Source organism: Diadema antillarum, unplaced genomic scaffold, assembly GCF_040938485.1.
Source record: "Diadema antillarum isolate AM-2024a unplaced genomic scaffold, OU_Dant_1.0 scf00000000, whole genome shotgun sequence".
Classification (NCBI taxonomy): domain Eukaryota; kingdom Metazoa; phylum Echinodermata; class Echinoidea; order Diadematoida; family Diadematidae; genus Diadema; species Diadema antillarum.
Window position 1 is genome coordinate 955,196 of NW_027270889.1, and position 21,125 is coordinate 976,320.

The following is a 21,125-nucleotide window of genomic DNA, read 5'->3' on the forward strand; positions in this document are numbered from 1 at the left end:
AGCGGTTAGACCTACTTATTTCACTAAGCATCCCAACAGGCCATATCGATAACATTTTTTTGTTCTCTTGATTGATCGACTTTTCACATGGGCTCAAAATGGATAAGCAAACTAGAAACACGACCCGAAGTGTGTACGCGGGTCAGGATATTACGCCTGTTAGGTTTCCCGCCAGATTTTTATGAAAGTAAAGAGTAGCCAGTTAATACCGGGAGTGTTCCTCTTTCCCCTCAATAATTGAACGGCTCTTAGCGTAATCCGGTTAGTCCCCTCCATCGGGACTGTCGAATGTTTTACTCGATAGCCCTGATAGAAACAATACGGGGAACACTTCCGCGGAGAAAAGCCATAGCTATTAAATCTGTCGATTTTGTGTCGCGTGTGCAGGGAGAACCGCGGAGAAAATTGACTACAGTACTGGCGACTGGACGGACACCTATCATGAAATGTCAGTGCATTAAATGACATGAGTTTTTCTGAGTTCATTCAGTCATTGCCCGACACGACTTGTCGTTTCCATGACTTCGTATGTCGTTGCCAACTATACCAACCTCCTCCAGACGCGCACTCAGCTCTTCTTTAAAGAGATGAAAATGTCCAGCGGCTACAGATGCAGCACAGTCTCTGTCACACTCCTTCTTTTTTCAGTCGGACTTAATGCATCCCCTGATGCTGATGGATGAGAGGTTGTTGCAATCACAATCTTCAACAGTCGTGTGAGGGCTCAAAAGCCGCGGCGTCATTTGGGCTGCCTCCTTTCGCTCTTGTGATAAAAATCTCCTCCCGTCACCTACATGGTGGTTATATGCGTCATGGGTAATACATTGAGAGCAACCTCCAGAAATTGTCGTCCTTGACTGTACATGTAGGCAAAGAAAAGAAAGAAATAAAAAACAACAACATCATCATTATTTACGTCGGTAGATCGCGTGAGAGGTTCGCGTAATCACCTGATCACGAAGTCGTAATTATGAATAATACAGATCAGTACCGCTATGATTACACCGATATGCATCTTATACCCCCTGTGACTCTATATTATGTGAGAATTACGCGTTTTCCCTCCCAATTCACCACGAAGGAGAAGATTACAGGATCATAGTAAACAGGTGAAAATAATGACTCCCATTCGTGGCTATTATGTTGAATCATTTAATGACACAATTTGTTGTCATAACTTTAGAGTCTTTTGACGAAAATAAAAAATACGCCTCGGTAATGTAAAAATGACAACTGCCACTTTACCTTTCCTGTTTTATCGCATCCCTGGTTGATGTTGGATTTTTGTCTTTTCATTTCATTTCTGTCGTTCTTAGTTCTAGGAAAAGACATAGAAAAATCGGTCTCCATCGGATGAGAATGAAAAGGGCGTTAACTGGTTAAGGTGCCTCGAACACTATGGCTTTAGTGGTAACTTAACGCCCTTCTCATTCTCAGCTGATGTCTCTATGGTAAGAAAAATCTCAAACTTCCACACATTTTGTTTGTCATGAAATGAAATATTTCCTAAGGAGCTACATGATATTATTGAGTTTGCATCTAAAATGGTGTCGTTTGATGATTCATTGATTTTTATAGGGCTTGTTTCGACTTCCATCTACATTAACATGTCTCAATAGATTTGATGAAAATGAGAAGATATACGTTTTGTTTACACAAAATGAATACATTTTACCTATGTATAATATGCATATTCTTTTGTTGTAATACATTGTACGTTTATTTTTATTTTTAATCTGTATCAAAAACATGTCGTATTGGAAATAAAACTTCATTTGAATTGAATTGAACTGAACTGAACTGAACTGATAGAAAATAAACGAGAAAGAATCAAAATGTGAGGTGATTTTGCTGAAAAATAACAAACCAAGAAACTTGATGTCCTGTCAGAATTTCAAGAAAGAAAGATAAAATAGCAAACTTCCTCAGGAAGTATTGCACGCACTCCTGAACCCTCCCCCCATGAAAAAAACCAAAACAAAACAACAACAACAACAAAACAAAACAAAAAACCAAAAAAAAAAAAAAAAACAAGAAAACAAGCAGACATGATTTTGCCCTTACTGGACTTTGCTGTAAGCTATCCACGCAGAACGTGCTTTGACGCCACAGAGCCTCAGCTGCAACGCAGTTTTCCGCTATATTGATCCGGAAGTACCCAATAATATATTTATTTCGTTATGCAAACCAAAAGCTGGCCCGCACATCCGCTAAAAGAGCGTCCTACAAATCGATAGAAAAAGAAGAAGAACAACAATTATACTAATCTCAGTCACTGGAATAATCTACTTCCGATTTCTTTTTCCGCAGGATATCTTAAAATGAATAAAAAATAAGTAAGTCCTGCATTATCTAGCTGACCCTTTCAACTGAACTTCGACAAGACGATAAGACAAGACAAGAGCTCCCCCGAGTTGAGAATTTGCCTCTTACTTGCCAGGTTGCTATGAAGGGAAACAATGTTTCATGTAGTGGCTAATTGAGACCAAACACTGATGCGGCTAACATGAGTTGAAGTAGAGATAAAGCTATGACTAATACTCCAGTGAGCCAACTGCAGACGGTTATTTTCGTTTCTATAGGACCCACAGGATTTCCCGGACCCTTTTATGCTGTATGCGCGAATTCCAGCACTTAAACGTCAGCGATGCAGAAACCCGCAACGGGAAATAATGTCGGTGCCATTTCCGGACACCACCCTCTAAGCACAGCCATAACATGCGATATACTCTTTGTAGTGCATGCCGTAGCATAGAAAGGAGGATGGGGGTAGATTGTCGATGTATTTTCGTTTTTATGTGACGCGACGCCTGTAAATCGCCAGAGTTACATACTTACCTCAATTCGCCCTCAGCAATTACAAACACCCCATGTATCACACGCCACGTATGCAATACCTTCACACACGTCAAACTCCAAAACGTGTGATGCTCCACGAAAGTGTTAATGTGAATGATACTACTTCCCGTCGGGGATCTCACATACCTGATATTATTCGGTACTGCTTCGAGGCTGTTTTTTTTCCCTACAGTCCCGAGAATTTTCTCACCTTAGTTTGGACAAAAACAGATTCACGGAACCCGGAACGAAAGTCTGAGTGCCCAGAGGGTATAGGTAGCTATAAGTTTTAAGCTCATTTTACAAAACGTTCACACCCTCACACAACTTAAAGTGTGTCGTGCTTCTTTCTTACCCTCCCGCGCTATATCTTTATACGACCAAATCTGACAAACACATAATGATCGTAAAATACATCGATGAGGTAACTTTACGACAGCCTGGAACATCATAGTCGTATTGCCAGTTCTAGGTAATAAGCTATAAAGCTCTATCATAATGTCAGTTTTTCCTTCTTCCTTTTTTTTTTTTTTGTTTATGCCCGTGGCCCTCTCTCGTCAATTTTATTTGTCTGTCTATTTATTCTTCTTCTCTGTCTTTTTATTTACCTTCTTCTTCTCTCTCCCCTATTCACTTTGTTTCTTTTTTTTCTCTCTTTCTTTGTCAATGTCTTTTCTTTGTTCTTTCCAGCTAGAAAGAGATGGGTTTTCCAAAGACTTATTGGCCGCTTTTTGTTAAAAAGACCACAACAAACAAACAGGCAATTGTGACATACGATCCATATGGCCTATTTCTATATATTTTTATGTGGTATTAATACTATGATGTTTACCTTTTCTGACAAAATTGGCTATTAAAGCATCGATAATGATGATTATTGTGTTAGTAATGAGACCGTGATAGTATTTATGGTAATGATGATAATGATATAGGTAATAATTGCCTTGGTAACTATACCTACTTCTGCGCATTAAATTGAATATAGGGTAGGGTAAAGCGCATTGTCCTATATTATTGTAACCACGTTGCTGAATTCGAACCCGTAGTATACTTCGTAATCGAAAGTCTATAACGATATCAGCGAATATAATATTACAGGTCTCCCACAGTGTAGATCCATTAACCATGACAAAGTCAGTGTGTTTCCATGCCTTCAAAGTTAAGGTTATTCTTTCCATCTTCTCTTTGCTGTGTGTTTTTAAGGTTACAGTTTGTTATTTTGAAGGTTCGTTAATCCGAAGGTTCTTTAATCCGAAAATACAATATGGTTTATTATTCCAAAGGTTCATTCTTCCGAAGTTTCGTTATTCCGAAGGTTCGTCAATTCGAAAATGAAATAAAGTTCGTCATTCCGGAGGTTCGTCAATTCGAAAATAAAATAAGGTTCGTTATTCGGGAGGTTCGTTAATTCGAAAACGAAATAAGGTTCGTAATTCCGAAGGTCTGTTTCGTATGCATATCTCATTATTCCATATTTCATTTTGGGAATAACGAAACTTTTACCATTTTTTTCGGAGTACGAACCTTCGGAATAATGCTTCAAATGCGCGGATTGATAAACCCAATGTCATTTTCGGATTTAGCAAGCATCTACTTTCAGGGATTTGTGTGTCTCTGAATAATGTACCTCTTGAATAACAAATATCTCCCGTTTTTACTGGGTTTCCTGCTTGAAGGAAAAATGTAACAAAAGTGACTCACCAACACTTTGCGGCATCTGATATGCACAGATTACAATCCAAGGCAGAAACAAGTAGCTTTAAAAACTTTGAGAAGTAATATCACTTGTCTCCACCACTTCGATTTGGATGGAATGGACTGTTTTTAAATGAGCTTACGACAGAAGCCCAAGCACACACATGCAGTGGGATGGCGACCAATATAATATTCAAATTCGTATAATGTTCAAACTCATATTGCTGACCTACAAGGCACAACATAGTTCTTCCCCAACATATCTGGCAGATTTGCTCAAGCAGTATCACCCTCCTCGCAACCTTCGCTCAAGCACCCAAGCGCTTCTTCACATTCCCAGAACCAACACTTCATACTACGGGGGCAGATCTTTCGCAGTTGCTGGACCTACGCTTTGGAACAATTTAGCACAAAAAATTCGATGTGCACCCAGTTTTGCAAATTTCAAATCCGGTCTTAAAACTCACCTGTTTCGTCTTCCTTGATTAAGATAAACATTCATTACTCCTTTTGTTAATTATTGTATTTATTATGTTGAGTGCTACATTTGTTAGTCATTTGTTTGTATGTTGTATCTGAATTGTACAGCGCATATAGAAGCATGTGCTTATTATGCGCTTTATAAATGTAGTATTATTATTATAATGAAGATGTACACTCTAAAAAAAATCCGGGTCAGAACTGACCCGGAACTGGGTCCGTTGGGGTCACACACCGTTCCGGGTCAAAAGTGACTTGGAATTTGGTCATAAAGACCCGGAATGGGGATCACCCTGACCAAATTCATGACTCTGGATGGGGTCATATCTGATCCCATTGCAAGTCATTCCTGACCCGGAACGGTGTGTGACCCCAACGGACCCAGTTCCGGGTCAGTTCTGACCCGGATCTTTTAGAGTGTATTTTCAGACAATAAAGTACACGCGAAAATTGTAGAGATGATTATAGGTCCCTAACATCAATCATCTCAACGCCCCATAAAATGCGCAAACGTTTCATACAGGATCTGAGATTGAAATACAGTTTGTATGCATTTCACATGTGCGATTTAAATCATCACATCAAGGGGAGCGGGATAAGGGACCATGGGATGCTTCCATAAAGGGGGTAATTCAAAGCGCTTGTTCTACTTTGAGAAGACAAGTTCTCTTATGTTATCATCGGCATCCCCGTCGCTAGCAAAACATTTCTCTTTCGTAATGTTCAGTTCACTCGTCAACGGTGTAACCATCATCGCAGGTAGGAAAAAAACACAAGTCATTGCTCCAGCATTTGCAGTATGCATGAATACATATGACCACTTTATTGTGAATTTCATTAGATTGACGCGCTCAACAATGAGACGTCTGAGACTGGTACTAGTTGTGTATTTTTGCTTGAGGTCTTGCTCTAAACCGGTGTATAGTATCACCGGCTAAAAGAAGACTGATGAAATTGCCTACTTGGAACGAGGGCATTCCAAACCAGAAATAAATTCTCCCTTTGTCAACAAGTTTTGCAAATTCTTTGGCGATAGAAAGAGAGAAGAGAGAGAGAGAGAAAAAAAGGGACAGACAGACATACAGACAGACGGACAAACAGCAAATTAGATTGATGAAAGAAAGAGAAAACTAATGACATGAGAGAGAGAGAGAGAGAGAGGGGGGGGGGGAGAGTCAAACAGACAGGCAGAAATAAAACAAAACAAAACAAAAAACACGAGAAACGTATCGAGCCGAAAACTAATTTCTTTGAAAGTAATGCAAATCTGACTGCCATGTTTTTAATCTTATCATGGCATATAAATTCAATTACTGATGCTTATGGTTTCTCACTGATGGCCTCTTTTTTTTTTCTCCTGAAAATTAAAAGTGTGACCAGGGGGAAACAATTGTACAAATGGCTCAGTCTGATGCTAAGGGCACTTCGAAGTTATTTCATGCTACCCCATCAATTGTGCAATAATACCATTATCATTAAGTAAGCTATCGTTGTAATAAACAATATTAAATCCATCACGTCGTCCTTGAATCATTGCTGAAAATGTGGATAGCCAACTTGTACATAGTTTTTGTGGTTTGCTGTTATTCAAAAGACCCCCCCCCCCCCCCCGAAAGAAGAGAAAGTATTAAGTCGCCTGGACTAGTTGGATTTAGGGAACTCATCCAGGAGATTGGTAATAACAAAAGAGATATAAAAGATATTTAATGAAAATAGAGGTTCAACAGACACTAAAAAAGAGGATGAGAGCAAACATCAATGTTTCTTTACTTTATTGATACACAGTCACACACATTCACATACACACACATACGCGCACACACACGCGCGCACACACATAAGAGAGTATCTATTAACGAACATAATATCACAAAGGTGGTTATTCGCAGTTCGTACAAGTGTTAAATCTACACGTTTGGCAAAACTTATGGATTTACTAGACATGGTGGCGCTGTTCTAATGTCATCGTACGCCTGACATTGTTTTTGTGGTTTTTTCCCCGGTTGCTGTAGATCAAAATCTGAGCATCAATTTCATCCCCCCCCCCTCCCCCTCATCGGTATATATGTATAAACGATGATATTGGACGATGACCCAAGATGACAACAATAAGTGTGTCGGAAGCTGAATCCCATCTATTGCCTTGCAATAAGACCTCGGGGAGTATTCCAAGAATGCCCTGGAGGGCTGGCAGGGGTTAGAGTGCAGCGCATCCTGAACTTTTCCGAGCGCCCTCCAATAAACATGGAGGCTGAGCGCGTCTATCACTGAAAAGCAATAACGACGAGAACGTGGCGGGGACTGGGATAACAGCTTACTCAAACACGTGGATTACACCGCGCGCCTGGCGTAAACACCGATCTGTCCCCCTCCACTGCCCTCCTCTCGGGCCAGACGTCACGAAATGGCGATTATGGCCCTCGCGGTTATGCCCTGCGTATGATTGAATGGGATGCGATTGGCGAGGTTATGTCCTGATATTGTATTGTCCCTGCTAAAGTAGCCCCATCGGATCTCTCGCCTACCATTCATTATTCAGATCTTGATTATTTTTCCTATTTCCACGCCCTTCTAGACAGATACTTGACCACGGAGAATAGTTTCCGGAAAGTAACCGCCCATTGAAACTGAGGGGGGGGGGGGGGGGTGTCTCCTTTTGTCGATCATCTGCGACGAGATATTCTTAAAGTTTTACATGAAAGTAATAACCAAGAGGAGAAGCGGAGGAAAGACATCAACCAAGAAGAAGGACAGATGATGACAGAATTAAACCAATGCTTCTTTTATAACAAACCAAGTGTCAAAATAAATAGCTGTGTGTAGCATTCAGTTTATATTCACCCTTTTTTATTCGAAAAAAACCCTTAAAACAAACAAACAAAGAAACCATGTCATTCCGGACAAAAAATAAATCGTAACTGTCTGTTAGCATTACGACTCTGGCAGTCATATATTGAAATAGAATCTCCAAAACAGTAAAATATTGTGACAGATGGTTATACTGTTATTTTAACTGTGTCATCTAGAGAAAGCGCCCACCTGCACTGCCATAATCCGCAATATTTTGTATGGGATGATATATAATGATTGGCAAATTTCACTAAGATTCGTTGGTATTTGCGAAATTGTATCAGGCTCAGCGCAGAGTTTTCTTGACAGGCTGAATATTTTATGTTCTGTGAAAGTACATTGACTTCCCAGCAAAACAGATGATGACTTTAGCAGTCGCAGGAAAAAAGAAATGAGAATGCCTTATCCTCATGTTCCGAAATATGTATTTATATATGAAGAGCTTGCTTCCAAAAGGCGCTAAACCCATCATTTTTCAATGGATTTAGCGCCTTTCGGAAGCAAGCTCTTCATATATATATATATATATATATATATATATATATATATATATATATACAGTCAACAACAAAATTGTTCATACACCTGGGAAATTTTTAGTTTTGAGCAAATTTCTTACAATAAAAGGATGGAGTGACAGTGATTGGGTGTTATCTCAAATTTCTATTGTTATGATGTCAATCTATAGAGGACGAATAAGAGTAAAAAGTTAACACCCAATCACCATCACCATCAGGGGTATGAATAAAGTAATTCTATTTACAACGTTTCAAACCATTTGATCTATTGTAATTTGTTCTCCCCATCTTTTTTTTTTTTTTAGTTCTTGATTTGATCACTTGACAACGATTCGCTGAAAATGATGATGATGCCCTAAAAGCCCGTTATTATGGTTGTCTATTCACCTTCACTGAAACCTGAAATTGAATCTTCATTTAATAAACGCTTTGACGTTGGCGGTATTTTGTTTTCATTGCGTGTGTTTGTTTTTTGTTTTTTTCTCTTTAGGCCATAGATTATTTCACGGACCCCCATTCATATACTTCGGTTAATCCAACCTTGGCGAAATTAGAGCGACATGGAGATGGTGTAATGGAGCCGTAAGCGGCGTCAAAATTATCACGGCAGAATGCCCACCTTATGTTTGTGACTGTTGGTAGTTTTATCATTCATCTCTATGATAGTCACGTGATCCTATACTTGTCTGGATTTTGTACTCGCTTCTGCTGTCCCTTCTATTTATCAATCACGCGAAGCGCGCTCTAATTAAATCGAACATTCCACCTCTCCATTTCACTCGTGGGAATTCGCTCGAGTATAGCTCGTTCCGGCGTTCTTCTCGCGAGTCGGAGGGCTCTTTTCTTCACTCTGTCTGGGGGTCTTTAGATATGATGACGACTTTTAAGAATAGATTGCTTCGGTCACCGGGGAACAGGCCTCCGTGGGTCTCATTCATGTAAGCTTTCAAAGAAATGTGCAAAGCGCACGATGCATTACCATCTTAATATGGGTTGACTTTACAAATGACTTTTTCCTTTTCTTCTTCTTATTTTTGTCAATCAACTTCAAATAGATCGAGGAAGAAGGCAAACCTTCAATGATCACGTTATTGAATTTGCCTAATATGGTGGCTTGATAATATGCATCGTATCAGATTTTATTTTTATGTTTTATTCTGTCTCACAAAGTGGAACCTCTATTTTTAACGTAATTACGCTAATGTCGACGGTGATGAAAATTTTGCTTTACAGTAGTCAAAGCTTCTAGGAAAAACTTTGATACAAACTAGCAGGAGTAGTCACATTAGCTACGATGTGATATATTTAATTCATGTTTGACCCCTAACCGTAGTAATTGGATGGAGTAGAGATGACAGATATTATTTCATTTCTTCTTTTCGGGGTTTTTCATTATACATAGAATAGTGACCTCTAACATAGTTGATTAATTGTGATGTGCTGTGTCGGGCTCACCGATATGAATAACATTCAATGCATGAAAATCCTCTTTGACGTAACCAGAATAAAAATAACTCATAAAATAACATACACTGATATCTAACATCATTAGATGTTGGGCGCAACATTACCCTTGAGAAAAAATTTGTACCCCAATTACGTCATGGAATTTAAAACCCAGCATTGATTTCATAATGTCAAGCCCACTCGCCTTATCATCCTCCTCCCACCATGCTTGCTGGTTTATAAGAAACTCGTATTCAAATTGAAACGTGCTTGAAACATTAATATTGTTAAGTGCGTCAACAGTAGCCTTTGTTATGTCATTTGCTGAGACAAATTTAATCCTTTTAATTTGTATCTACTCTCTTGTTTTATTAGACTCCAGTGAAGGATGTTCCTATTACTGTCTGGCAGCTTTCTTTTCGGGGTATAATCGCTGTTCATATTAAGGTTGCCAGAATTATTTTCTTGAAGGGCAATTAAATAATTGAAGTTAGAAGTTAGTCTAACGAGAACGAGTGGGATTTTTTAAGCATAAGTTAACAGCGAAAATTTGATCAACTCGAATAGAATTATATAAGCTTGATAAGGAAGCTACGAAAATTGTAAATTTTAGCTAAAATGTCACAAAACACTTCTGAAACGGTAGATATGAATATGCAAATGAGAAAGTTAATTAGGTCATCGCCAAGGAATTTGCCACATATAAATTGTACAGAAAATCTAGAAATTTCGGGGTTTTTTTTAGATGCTCCAGTCTCATCTCCTAATATATTTGAGCGACTATTAATATTAGTTGAAGTTATTCTACTAAGAGTAACATTCTGTTTTGCACAATAAATGTAGCAATAATATTGGATTTTCGTCATCATTTTTTAGTACACAAAAATTTGAAAATTGTGTGGTGATAACATTATCAATTACTTCATATTCATATATTCATATCGGCTATTCCAGAACTGGTTTGCAAAAGCGAAACTTCCTATTTTCATAACTCTCCCAACCTTGGAACTGCTTGACAAATTGCCCTATATCGAGGTAAATAAGCACGGAAGTGATCAACGTTTTAGAAGTAGCTATAACAAAAGAAATCATGGGCATACATACTCAAAAAGGAGTCGAACCTATGACCTTCTAATAACCGGACAATATTGTCTTATCCACTAAACCATCGCGCTCCGCTAGACAGCAAGTGCTAGTTCCAATTCGATTAGCATGCAGCGGGTGCTGCGTAATTGTTCAAATTATTCAAATTTTGATGAAATTTTCATTCTTGTGCTCACAATATTTTGCTCCTTCCTTTTCAGACTAACTTACAACTTGTCTGAAATTGTCCTAGAGATATTTTCCCTGTAGCTACTACTACCTTACGTATATCTTTGTAATGTTTTGTTTTGCGGATCTCGAAGTTTGATATACATGATAGCCTGTGGATCATGAAGAGGGAAATTCTATTGTTTTGCAATGAGATGTAAGACCCGTACGTAACCAAAATCCGCCTCCAGGATCTTTGATAATTATGACAGGCTGATTAAGCAATGTGTCCTTTATGAGATACCTTATGGGTGCTGTTTTTGTTGTTAAAATTTATAATCACATACAAACACGCACTCAAACACACACACGCGCGCACACACACATACACACACTTACACGCACACACACGCATGCACGCACGCACAGACACAAAAGAAACAGAGATCAGAAAAACGACATGGTAGCAGGTACATGTATTACCAAAATCGTACTAATGCACATTTGTAACAGGGAGGTTATAGAATTTCACACTGTTTCATGATGACTTTGTAACAGGCGCACATATAAAATATCCCGCGAATACGTCGAGGAGATGCTCATTGTCACCATCTCACAAATCACTTATCGACCTCAATATCATAACTTCCATTTTATATCATTTCATCTTATTTCCTTTATTTCCAAATTCTTACCAAAACCCAAAGAACAAAAGTGAGAACATAACATTGCATTGGATCACGAGGGAAAAGAAGAAGACGATATTGGCCTTTCTACGACTGGGTTTCCACTTGTGATTATACATTCTAAAATACACCAAAAGAGGGAGAGAAAAAGATAAAACAGGCAAACTATGGCAGGAAGATGAAGGATGCTGCAGACAATAAGTGTTTAATTAAATTTCCGCGGACTAATCATTCATCAGATATCTTTCATATTGCTCAGTTCATTTCGTTTACTTTCAACTGTCTGATTTTGATGGCTTTTAGGCCTCGGCACACCGAGCACGGTAACGGCAACGGTCCGATTTATTATTTTTTTTTATCACTGGCTCTGGTGCGCCAAAAATTTTCATCGTTTCATTTAATGAAACGATGTCTGGTTCTGTTTAAAAAAGAAAACATGCAAAACAAATGAATAATTCTGTACAGCATCACCCCAAACCTTATTCTTATGTCAAAATCAAGACCAACAAAATCACCGGTTGAAGATATATTTTGTAACAAATTCAAGAACCAGACATGTTCCTTTTGGCGAACCATAGCAAAAAACCGGACCGTTCCCGTGCCCGGTGTACCGAGGCCTTTATTCGCCATTGTTTCTTTGATTTGGCTCTGTTTATCAAAATCACATTGAACAATGACGGGGAATCGTGCAGTGATAAATATTGTTCGAGTTGATTTCCGTAATCGCCGGGGCAAATCATCTCCAATAGGGCTCCCTTCCTTTGTTGTTGTTTTTTCACAAAACATTCGCAACAACAATCACACTGTGAGTGCGCACTTCCTCTCCAACTCCCCCCCCCCCCCTTTCCCTCTTCCTTCCTATCCCCATCTATCTTATAATGTGTAATATCTGCCACCCAGAATAGAATTTTTTCACCTCTGCGATTTGAATCCCGATGCATTGATGAAGAGAGGAAGGTTGTTGGGTTTTTTTCCCCTTCTAAAGAAGTGTCATTCGTCCCATTGTTTTTATTCATAACAAGCTATCCATCGGAGTTTGAAAAAATGCTCCTCCTTCCCCCAATGTGTTGTGAAAGTGTAGGATTTCCTCATGTGAAACGAATGATATCGCCCGCCCACGTACTTGCGTTTTTATTGTATTTCATATCCACCGAATCGTCGTCCCAAACGATGTCCTATCGCAAATACCCCGGAGGATTTCCAAAATATCCCGCCAAATTAGATGGAAACATAGGCCCCGGAGTGTTTCGCACTTCTCAAGGTAAAGGGGGTGCACCTTCCGTTTTCGAATTGGTGCCCTAAAGGAAAGCAAAAAGCGGGCAACGAAAAAAATAAACATCAACAACAACAACACATTTTCTGCAGCCGGTGATAAGGCGGAGCTATCACAATCTCATGTAGTTGTATATTGATGTTAATGTCCGGTTATGAACTTCTTTCGAAGATCTCAAAGTCTATAATATTATATTATACAAATTTAATAACAAATGTTTCCAAGAGCCTACAAAAATGTTAAGATGTTTACGTGTGTCCTTTCTTAATTCAAATTCAAGAATGGTCATGTTATACCCCTTTTTCCTTCAAACATGATGGAATGTTTCCTCTTTAGGCTCAAAAATTTAATCAGAGATGGTTAGCATTTCTTGACATTTAGCAAGAAACTCGTTTGCACTGACGCGTAAACCGTCTTGTTGCTTGCATCATTGATTAGCAAAGCTTGGTAATCCTTCACTCCTGGACAGGCTAAACTCGATGTTGCGATTCGAGACACGACGTTCCGGATATACGACCCATCCTACCCGTCATAAGGTCGGAAGTCGGTGTGAACCAATTATGACCGTAACACATGCACAGAATAATATACCGCTTTCGTTAGAAAGGCGATGTATATCATCGAAATGCCAGAGACACAAATCACAATATAGTTACTGTCTTGAGTCCGCCGAGGTACCATATGTGTGAACTCCCTAGCGCAAAGGGGCCTCTGTGTACGAGGTGATAAAAAAGAAAGAAAATACAGTGTGTGGGAAAAAAAATCGGATACACGTCATTATCCCGCGCCTGCATGATGACAACATTTATTACTGCTTGTCTTTATGTTTGATTCCGTAAGCCTTTATGATTGCTTGAAAAATCAATTTGTCCAGGCGGGAAGGCCGGAAAGGATGTCGTAAACGATTTGCAAGTCGATAACGAAGGTCCCATTGTCTATAGGTCATTTCCTACGGTGTGAGAGGGATGACGACTCAAACATTTTCATCACAGAGGGTACATCATGGAAAGGGGGGGGGGGGGTGATTTTGCCATGTTGCTTATAGCACGTTATGCCATGGTCGCGCTGAGTGAGATGAGCGCATCGTTCTTGTGCAGAAACAAAGCGCCACCATCTCCAAAATCCAATACTAGCTGTTTTAGGAGACAAGAAGGTCATTGCATTTGTTCATTCACATCATTTCACTTTAACACCCACAAAAAGCTCAAATAGCTGGAGACAGTTGGGTGTTCGTATACCACCCCAATTGACAGTGCTCGTATATTTTCTCATAGCCGAGTTATTCGTTTGGAACGTGTCGTGTATCAGCTCTGCTCTTCTAAATTTTCATGAATAATACATAAGTGAGAGTTCTAGATACATGTCTTTTTTTTCTTCGCCCTCTCCCCGGCGGCATGAGATTAAATAATTTCTTTCATCACGCCTTTTAATGCTCGCTTCGACAGCCGAAGGGATGTTAACTGTTAAAGACGGTATTCTTGTTAGCTAACAGTCTCGTATTACACATTTCTTTTTCTCTCTCTCTCAAACTTTTTTAATCATTGGATAGAGGGGTTTACATTTATTTCTGTCAAAATCGGATTACACTGGAGATGGAATTAAAGTTTGCTCCTAAATGTGCACATATCAAGATTGGTAGATTTTGTCAAAAGACGAATAAACTTATCTTGTCCAAAATGGTTTGTTAGGAGAGGGAAAATGTAACTACATGGATATCAGCAATCTTTGCGTGTTTGTTGGTCATTTCTCGGCAGGTAGTTTTGCCTTAACCCTTCCAGAGCCTCTACTATAAGCAACCATTGACACATCGTGGTCGCCTCTGGTATGAGAGGGCTTAACTTACAGCGTCTGCGAGAAGAAGCCGAATTCACCTGCGTGCTGATACGTACATCCCTCCCGCAGCGCCCCTCGCACGCCCTCCCTCGCCCCATCTCGCTCTTCAACCACGTGGCCCACTCGCATATCATCTGTGCACATATCGTTGCCTTGAAAACCTACGGGAAATACATAGAGAGGTGATATGCTCAAAAAAAGCTGCACCACAGCCCCCACCCCTCCCCAATATTTGTGGGGCGGGAGATGGGGAGTTGAGATGGAGTGTTGTCTTGCCTATTACTTGTTTTCTGTTGTTTAATCTTTTGATGTTGGCCTTGTACTTCATACTGTTTTCAGCGATAGCGTTTTACGCCAAAAATATGAAATGACAGCCTATTACTATAGCTCTGATCTCCAGTGCGTATTTAACTTATGAAAGGTAGAGACAGGTATTGAAAGGGAAAGCAGTGGGAAACGCCTGTAAATCTTATACAGGATGTACACAGTGTACTTACACACTTTTCTTTTCTTTTTGTGCAAACGCAGTTATACATTAATGTTTTTGGCGTGTTTTTTTCATTTGAACGGAAGTGCCATTTTTAGCAAGCTTATTATGCAAAGGTAAAAGCGCGAAGAAAATGTCTTCATTCGCACCACGGAATTTTGTGGCTTTGGACGGAAGTACCGCCGCCTCCCTTCACGCTCCGTTGCCACCTACGGCATTCACCTTGATCGGAGCCAAATGTTTTGTATCAGGAAGTGTCATGTAAAGTGAAGTTTTTGTAATAAAGCAGGTGGAATTTCACGTCACCACAGCAGCGGTCTGAGGGGCTAGGAGTCATCAGAGACAGTTGTGGTGAACAAACTGGTTACCGCACCCCTGCGGATACATCAAAATTTCATCTTTATTAAGGCACCCACGACAACATAACAAAAATTACTAGCTCTTCTTTCCTAACAACCATAAAACAAGTCATAAACATCTGGAAATCATTGGAGCAAAGTTGTAATACATTTCAAAGGGAAACAAAACAGAATGTAGGCACAAAGTGATGTGTTTCGGATAAATGTTGTAGACACATCAGTTAATGTTCCCCAACACGTCATACATACCTCAATGAAAACATGTCATCTCGAGGGAATGTGCTTCTAGTAAAAGAGGAAAGAGTCTCTTTAGATTATATAATAAGTTATTATTCTTATACGAGATGAAGGATGGTGGATGGTGGTTGGAGAGGAGGGAGAGAGGGTGTGTCTGGTCCAGTGATCGAGGCGTGGACCCTTTCAAAGACCTCCTTAGTTTTGGCGCCAAAATGCAGTGCCGGTTGGCAGCATATTACTTTCACTTCGGGCCTTTCCTGGCAGCTGCAAGCTGACAACTGGGTCAATGAGCTCACGCTTAGATGATGTTTCACTTAGAAACAGTCATGTGATCACATGAACTTCATGCATTTAAAGAAAAAAAAAGGAGACAGTTTCATGAACCTCAAGGGTTGGAAGACACACTTTCTTTACAGGTGGACTGTGAAAGAGAGCCCTCTGTGAGGAAATAAAATAACACTCCGCTCAACCACAACATTTCCGCAATTAACGACAGAGTTGCCTAAATGCACTTGACTGCAAAGTTTCTACATGTCGGCATCGATCGAGTAAGACTGCTGAGGTAATTACCACTCTCAAACTCAGAGCATCATAAGTAGTGAGCAGCTGTAAAACAAGATATGCAAAACATGCGCAACCAAAATGGGAGATTAAAATATATATAAAAGCAACAGGAAACTGTGCATTTTCCTTCTAGTCATTTTGATAGGCACAACCACACTGAGATTCACAATCTTTGTACAACGCTATTGAGGTACTCGTACAAGGAGCCGATTTCTCAGTGCTTGCCTGGAAGACGGGCAATTATGACTTCCCTGAGAAAGCCTGCCACTCCCCGCAATGTAACCCATCAATACCTCTCGCGCACATTTCGGCCGATCCGTCATTTAGCATCAGCAGAGCGGGACTTTTCAATCTTACTCGATGCACGCTATTTCCTCTCAGATTAATAGCCGGGAAAGACGGGAAAACATACGCTCTAGGGGACGCGGCTTCTTCTCCTCCTCACTTTAAAGCAGCCGGAATCTTCCATGCGGCATCTTTTTTTTTTTTCATGCGTTTCGCGAAATCTGAGCGGGCAGCGTTGCGATTCGGAAATTGGGTTCTTGGGTCGAACGAGGAAAATTGATAAATGTCTCTCTTTCTAGCGTCACCATCAACACGACCCAATGGTGCACATCACAGCAAGATAAAATTGCAATTTTTGCGAATCTAAGCTGATGTGGTGAACATGAGTCAATGATAGCTGTCGTAATTGATACAACTTTTAGTTTGGTGTCGGAGGAGAAAGAGAACGAGAGAAATAGAGGGAGAGAAAGGACGACAGGGATGATAATAATTCATTTCAGCAATTGAGGAAGGGCAATATGAAACCTTTACGTCATGATGACCACGTGACTAGTGACACTACGATGAAAGTGTTGAGTTTCCCTGGCTTGCAGTTTTGTTTCTTTCTTCAAGCTCAGAACAACTGTGAATACGACCCTTCCCCCCCCCCCCCCCACTGCTTATTCCGTATGCCAGACGATTGATTATCTTTTTTTCTTTTACTTCTGAGGGGTCGGCAATGGCACTTACCGGACACTTACATAACGGTCAATACTCAAATGTATGTTTCACTGGGAATTCTGCTCCCCAGGGCGTATCTCGATAGGCGCGTTGAAAAGCGATGTATTCTGAATGTGGCGCGTGGGAAATTGATGGAATCAATTAGCATTCCCGCTAACCGTCTGCGCGCATTTCCTACGCACCCGAATTGAATGCGACATCATGTAACGCACGATATGGTGCTCTTAAAGCCAAATTCTCCTTCGTCAGTTAAGTCGAATGTTTCTGGTATTCTGTTTTCGTATCACTTGCCCTAATAGCGATGTCGACTTATTAGGTTAAATACTTTAAGTCATGCTTTCTAGAAACATGTGATAATGGATTAAACAATTCAGTTCAGTTCAGTTCAATTCAATTTCATTTATTTTCCATCCGACATCCAAGAAAGAGTACAATTTTTAAAGTATGCATTACACCATCACATTATTTGATCAGTTTGAAAAAGAAAATACATAATGAATATGAATCGTAAAGTATGATAAGATATGGAATGTACAACAAATTGGAAAACTAAGAACATCAATGCAGACTTTGAAAGGTCGGCCAAAAAGGATGAAAAAGAGAGATCCACTAAAAAGCAGCCTTGGAATACATGCACCACTCATAACGTAGTGATATGTCACTAAACATCATCATTATAAGCAGTGTTCATTAAGAATAAAAAAAGAAAAGAAAGTGCAGACTTATCTTACAATGCTACAACCTGACTATGAAACTGATATATTGCAAATAACGCTTTTGCAGAGAGAACAACTCACTAGAGAAGGAGAAAAAACAACAAAACAAACAACCGCATCTTTTTAAAAATGATTGGACTATACTGCCTGTCTAAACAACAGCAATTTCACAAGGAAAAGATGATACCTGATCATATTCATCGAATCGGGCATATGTCATTGCAGAACTGTTCAAACATAACTTCACCTCTCCTGTTGTTGCTGTTGTTCTTGTTATTTTAGACTGACTCGATAGAGAGTCACCTTTAAAGATTCAAGGTGTTGGCATCACGCAACAAGCACAAGCCACAGAGCGACCATACTGTTTGATATCACGTATGATTATTATTCCTTCACTGCGCGTATGTGTTAAATATAGACATGTTAATTATGGTGTATATCTATCTTGACATCTCTCTCTCTCTCTCTCTCTCTGCATATATTCTCGTTCATAGGCCTCCGTTCAAGCCACATGTCTCACCCTGACCGCCATGACGATAGATCGCTACTACCTGATCGTCCACGCTGTGAAGTCGAGGAACACTAGAACCACCTTCAGGGCAATCGTCATCAATGTCACGATATGGGCATGTAGGTTTCTCTCCTATATTTAATGTTTCATTTATGATAATCATACACACAAAAACACACACTCATTAATATTCATCATACATACATTGCGTTATCTTTTGTAGTAAAAAATGTCGAAAATATCAAGATAATAGGTAATTTTCCTATTAAAGAGAAATTCATTTGATATTTGGTAACAAATTAAAAGTAAAATATCTGGTACCATTTTAAAAGGAGAAAAGCTTATCTCCCAACCCCTCCCTGTCTATAGAAACAATGCGGGGCTCTCTCTCCCTCTCCCCTCTCTCTTGGTTTCTCTCTCTTTATCTCTTATATATATATATATATATATATATATATATATATATATTATATGATATATGTGTATAGAATGTATACAATATGTATATAATATGTATATGAATGTATATATATATATATATATAATGTATGTATGTATATGAATATATGATATGTAGAAAGAATTTAGATGCAAAAATAGTTACAAATTATTTTCATAAATTTGAGATATTTGAAATCTAGTGTTGTGAAAACAAATAATTTAATATACAAATTTATACGATAATTTCAGCAACATCTTGAAAGGTTTTTTTTTTTTTAGAGTATCATCGGAAAGAATTCTGTTGTCTCTATTGATGGTGACCTTAAAGAAAAAAATAAATGAAAGTGACGATTACCTGTTTCTGCATTCAGACTCCTCGTATAATATGTATGTATGTATGTATATATATATATATATATATATATATATATTATATATATATATATATATATATATACATATATGTAAGTCAGGGCTCGACACTAACGGTGGCCCGGTGGCCCGGGGCCACCAAAAATGAAAGTCGGGCCACCAAATTTCAAAAAAGGGCAAATTTGGTGGCCCGCCTCGGGCCACCAAAATTCTTTGAAAATTATGTCAATAAATTCGTAACTTTTTGCGCCGGAAATTAGCAGTTAAATTCGTTTAAAGGATGGATGAAAAGGACTGAATGAGTGCCTGAGAGTGAGTGTTGCAAGTTTGTTGATATTTTATTTATGAGTAGATATGTCCAACTTCTAATTCTTACTATCATAAAACTTAAATATTTGACTCATTAAAGCAAAGGACTTTTAATGTTTTTTATTGTTTTTTTCGGGACACCAAATTTTTCTCTCGGGCCACCAAAAATTTGAAATTTAGGATTTTGGTGGCCCCATCGGGCCACCAAACAAAAAAGTTAGTGTCGAGCCATGTGTAAGTGTAGTGAAATAATCTGCAAATATCTAGACTCTTAAATCATCACGTCAAAGTGACGAATCACATGAATCACAAAACATGATTACTCTTGTTTATGATATCAACAAGGAATATAGTGTGTGTAATCGTGTACGTCTGTTTATAGATAGTCCATTAATTTTTGTGACTATCTAACGCACACTGCATTATCAAGAACCGAAGGAATTATGTCAGCTCATTGTTGACTCTTCAATTTGGTTGGTTTTGTTTTGCGCATGTTTATTCGCGCACAGTTGAAAGCGATATTTATATGAAACATGATATGGTTGCAAACAACATTGACGCGATTATATAGGAAATGGAAACCCAAAAGAGACGGCTCGAAATCTCTGTTACGAGAAAGCAAGTTGCAAGACGCTTGTTTGACTACAAATCAAGCGACGTATTTCTCTTTTGATATTTCAGAATGACCGGGATAATAATAAACCCGTGAGGTAACAAACAACATATTCTCTCATAAACTCATGCGGTTATCTAACGGGATTGTCGCTAGGGTGTGGCGATTGTCTTGCTTAGTGATGATCAATCCCCCCTTTTTTTTCTTTTCTTTTTATTTTTAGAATAGTGCGCTGATTTTTCCCAACAGTACCTGTTGCGGCCAGAATCAAAATGAACCATCCCATTGTAATTGATCTCATACAGTCCAAATACATCTAAATTCTCGACGCGAGCAACATAGATGCCGTCTTTTCCCAACCTAGATCTAATTTCATATCATTTCAATAATCAGAGTAAAAGAAAGTTTGATTTTTTTTTTAATCTCATTGCACAAACCTTGAAATGACGACCTTTAAGTCCTATAGTCTGTCTTAGTGCACGGCACACTTGATAGTCATATCACTTTCTTTCATATTCAAACATGGTCATGAGAGAATTATTTACTTATAGGACTCATGTGTCATTGCCTTTTCAAACCAGACGGAGAAATCCCTGTGAAGGTTTTAAGATAGATACGTAGCTATGTCTTCAACAAACTCT

The 21,125-nt window shown here is 39.0% G+C and overlaps 1 protein-coding gene across 1 annotated transcript in view; it reads left to right on the forward strand.

The window, feature by feature from the left end:
* LOC139712402 (G-protein coupled receptor 54-like) overlaps positions 1-21,125 on the forward strand; it is a 49,697-nt gene that overhangs the window by 25,238 nt on the left and 3,334 nt on the right. The window contains exon 2 of the mRNA XM_071624553.1: positions 18,733-18,868. Coding sequence (XP_071480654.1) covers positions 18,733-18,868 — 136 coding nt within the window. The remainder of the gene's footprint in view (positions 1-18,732; positions 18,869-21,125) is intronic.